Source organism: Chiloscyllium plagiosum, unplaced genomic scaffold, assembly GCF_004010195.1.
Source record: "Chiloscyllium plagiosum isolate BGI_BamShark_2017 unplaced genomic scaffold, ASM401019v2 scaf_10276, whole genome shotgun sequence".
NCBI classification, from domain to species: domain Eukaryota; kingdom Metazoa; phylum Chordata; class Chondrichthyes; order Orectolobiformes; family Hemiscylliidae; genus Chiloscyllium; species Chiloscyllium plagiosum.
In genome coordinates, this window is record NW_025210574.1 from 1 (window position 1) to 3827 (window position 3827).

General features: G+C 47.3%; 1 protein-coding gene across 1 annotated transcript in view; it reads left to right on the plus strand.

The window, feature by feature from the left end:
* The first annotated feature begins 399 nt into the window (after nt 1–399).
* Nucleotides 400–3827, plus strand: part of LOC122546929 (cholecystokinin receptor-like) — an 8233-nt gene continuing 4805 nt past the window's right edge. Inside the window, exon 1 of the mRNA XM_043685539.1 lies at nt 400–743. Coding sequence (XP_043541474.1) covers nt 400–743 — 344 coding nt within the window. The remainder of the gene's footprint in view (nt 744–3827) is intronic.

Below are 3827 nucleotides of genomic sequence, written 5' to 3' on the forward strand. Positions count from 1 at the left end.
CAGCTCAAACTCCCTTAATAACAACCTCAAACTCCCCTCAATAACAGCCTCAAACTTCCTCAATAACAGCCTCATAACAGCCTCAAACCCTCCTCAATAACAGCCTCAAACTCCCTCAATAACTACCTCAACCCTCTCTCAATAACAGCCTCAATCCCTTCAATAAATACTTACATTTGCTCAACACTGTCCCCATCAAGGACTCCCAGGACAGGGACAGCACGGGGTTAGATACAGAGTAAAGCTCCCTCTGCACTGTCCCCCCCAGGACAGGGACAGCAGGAGGAGAAGGAGGATGGGGTGTGGATGGGGATGGGGTGGAATGGGTTGGGGAGTGGGAGTGGGAGGGAGAGGGGGTGTGAAGGGGAGGCGAGATGAAGTACACTGCCTGTGGGTGTGATGTGGGCAGTGTTGCCTTGGAATCTGGTTGCTGTTCGAGGTTTCACTTTCCCAGAGGTTGACGCTGAGTGTCTTTTTACAGGAATCTCGGTCAGTGTCTCCACCTTCAGTCTGGTGGCTATCGCTATTGAGCGATACAGTGCTATCTGTAACCCACTGAAATCCCGCGTCTGGCAGACTCGCTCCCACGCTTACCGTGTCATCGCTATCACTTGGCTTCTGTCCATTGTCATCATGATCCCATATCCCGTCTACAATCTGCTGCACCCCTTCCTCAAGGCCAACAGGAGCAGAGCTCACAACTGCCGTCTGACCTGGCCGAGCAAACACGTGCAACAAGCCTGGTAAGGAACTCTGAGACAGGGAGCTGCTACTATACAACCCCATGAATCCCTCACAGTCCACCCTCCCTAACTCTCAGTCATCCCAAACCCAGCTGCCCCCTTTCCTAATGCACTCCTAATCCAGTTTCTTTCATACCCGCCACCCCACACCCCCGCACAGGGTGGAGGCTGTGACCAGTGGTGTTCCACAGGGATTTGTTTGTTGTTTATGTAAATGATTTGGATGAAAGTTTAGGCAGCACGGTTAGTAAGTTTGCAGATGACACCAAAATTGGCAGGATGGGGGGCAGCGAAGAGGGTTATCAAAGATTACAACATGACCTTGATTAATTGGGGCAATGGGCTGAGGAGGGGCAGATGGAGTTGAATTTGGATAAATGTGAGGTGCTGCATTTTGATAAAATGAACAAGGGCAGGATTTATACAGTTAATGGTGAGGCCTTGGGTAGTGCTGTTGAACAGAGAGAGCTAGGGGTTCAGTACATAATTCTCTGGAAGTTGCATCACAGGTAGACAGGATGGTTAAGAAGGCATTTAGCACACTGGCCTTCATTGCTCAGACATTGGGTATAGTTGTTGGGATGTCACGTTGAGGTTGTACAGGACATTGGTGAGGCATCTTCCGGAGTACTGTGTACAGTTCTGGTTACCCTACTGCAGGAAGGATATTGTTAAATTGGAGAGAGTTCTGAAACGACTTACCAGGATGTAACCAGGACTGGAGGGTTCGAGTTATAAGGAGAGGCTGAATAGGCTGAGACTTTTTCACCAGAGTGTAGGAGGTTGAGAGCTGACCTTATAGAGATTTATAAAATCATGAAGGGCATCAATAAGGTGACTAGAAAAGATTGTTTCCCCAGGGTAAGGGAGGGGACATAATTTTACGGTGAGTGGAGAAAGATTTAAAAGGGACCTGAGGGGCAACATTTTCACACAGAGTGGTTTATATGTGGAATGAACTGCCAGAGGAAGTGGTGCATCTGAGTATAGTTACAGTGTCTAAAGACATTTGGACAGGTTTAGAGGGATATGGACCAGTTTAGTTTAGTTTAGTTTGGGAAACTTGGTCAGCGTGGAAGAGTTGGACTGAAGGGCTATTTCTGCTGTTTGATTCCATGTCTCTCTATTGCAAATTGAAGACCCTCTTTGACCCATTGTGGGATTAGCATCCACCTAATCCCATTTTCCTACACTTGGCCATTACCCTGTGGCTCATCGAAATATTTTTGAATGTCTTGTTGGCTCCTGCCTCTCCAACCCTTTTGGGCAGTTAGTTCCAGGTACCCACTATCCTCTGGGTGAAAATAACTTTCCTCAAATTTCCTCTAAATCTCCTACTCCTTACCCTAAAACAGTGCCCCCTGGTTATTGAACATCCTGCTCAGGGGAAATGGCCCCCCATAACTTGGTACACTTCAATTACCACCCCCTTCGCCTTCGCTGCTGGTAAGGGAACAGTTCCAGCCTATCGAGTGTCTCTTCCGAGCTGAATCATTCCAGGCCAGGCACAGTTCCAGCCTCTCTCATGCCTTCCCTGATTTTAAACCAGTCCCGAGAGGGATGGTTGCCCATTGATAATTTCACTGAAGCCTGGATGTTTTGGGGACCTGGGTTCAAATCCCACGCTGGCATGATGGGGGAGTTTGAATTCAACAAGAATCTGGATTTACATGATTGTCGTTGTTCACTAATGTCCTTTAGATTAGATTAGATTCCCTACAGTATGGAAACAGGCCCTTTGGCCCATCAAGTCCACACTGACCCTCTGAAGAGTAACCTACCCAGACCCATTCCTCTACATTTACCCCTGACTAATGCACCTAACCTGCACATCCCTGAACACTTTGGCAATTTCCCATGGCCAATTCACCTAACCTGCACATCACAGAACATAGAACATAGAACATTACAGCGCAGTACAGGCCCTTCGGCCCTCGATGTTGCGCTGACCTGTCATACAAATCTGAAGCCCATCTAACCTACACTATTCCATGTACGTCCATATGCTTGTCCAATGATGACTTAAATGTACTTAAAGTTAGCGAATCTACTACCGTTGCAGGTAAAGCATTCCATACCCTTATTACTCTCTGAGTAAAGAAACTACCTCTGACATCTGTCCTATATCTATCACCCCTCAATTTAAAGCTGTGTCCCCTCGTGCTCGCTGTCACCATACTTGGAAAAAAGCTCTCCCTGTCCACCCTATCTAACCTTCTGATTATCTTGTATGTCTCTATTAAGTCACCTCTCAACCTTCTTCTCTCACAAAAACAGCTTCAAGTCCCTCAGCCTTTCCTCGTAAGACCTCCCCTCCATACCAGGCAACATCCGAGTAAATCTCCTCTGCACCCTTTCCAAAGTTTCCACATCCTTCTTATAATGCGGTGACCAGAACTGTACACAATACTCCAAGTGCGGCCGCACCAGAGTTTTGTACAGCTGGAACATAACCTCCTGCTTCCGGAACTCAATCCCTCAATTAATAAAAGCTAAAACACTGTATGCCTTTTTAACAACCCTGTCAACCTGGGTGGCAACTTTCAAGGATCTGTGTACCTGGACACCGAGATCTCTCTGCTCATCTACACTACCAAGAATCTTACCATTAGCCCAGTACTTTGCATTCCGGTTACTCTGACCAAAGTGAATCACCTCACACTTGCCCGCATTAAACTCCATTTGCCACCTCTCAGCCCAGCTCTACAGCTTATCTATGCCTCTCTGTAACCTACAACATCCTTCGTCACTATCCACAACCGCACCGACCTTAGGGTCGTCTGCAAATTTACTAACCCACCCTTCTACGCCCTCATCCAGGTCGTTCATAAAAATGACGAACAGCAGTGGACACAACACTGACCCTTGCGGTACACCACTAGTAACTGGACTCCAGGATGAACATTTCCCATCAACCACCACCCTCTATCCTCTTTCAGCAAGCCAATTACTGATCCAAACTGCTATATCTCCCACAATCCCATTCCTCCGCATTTTGTACAATAGCCTACTGTGGGGAACCTTATTGAACGCCTTGCTGAAATCCATATACAGCACATCAACTGGTTTACTCTCATCTACCTG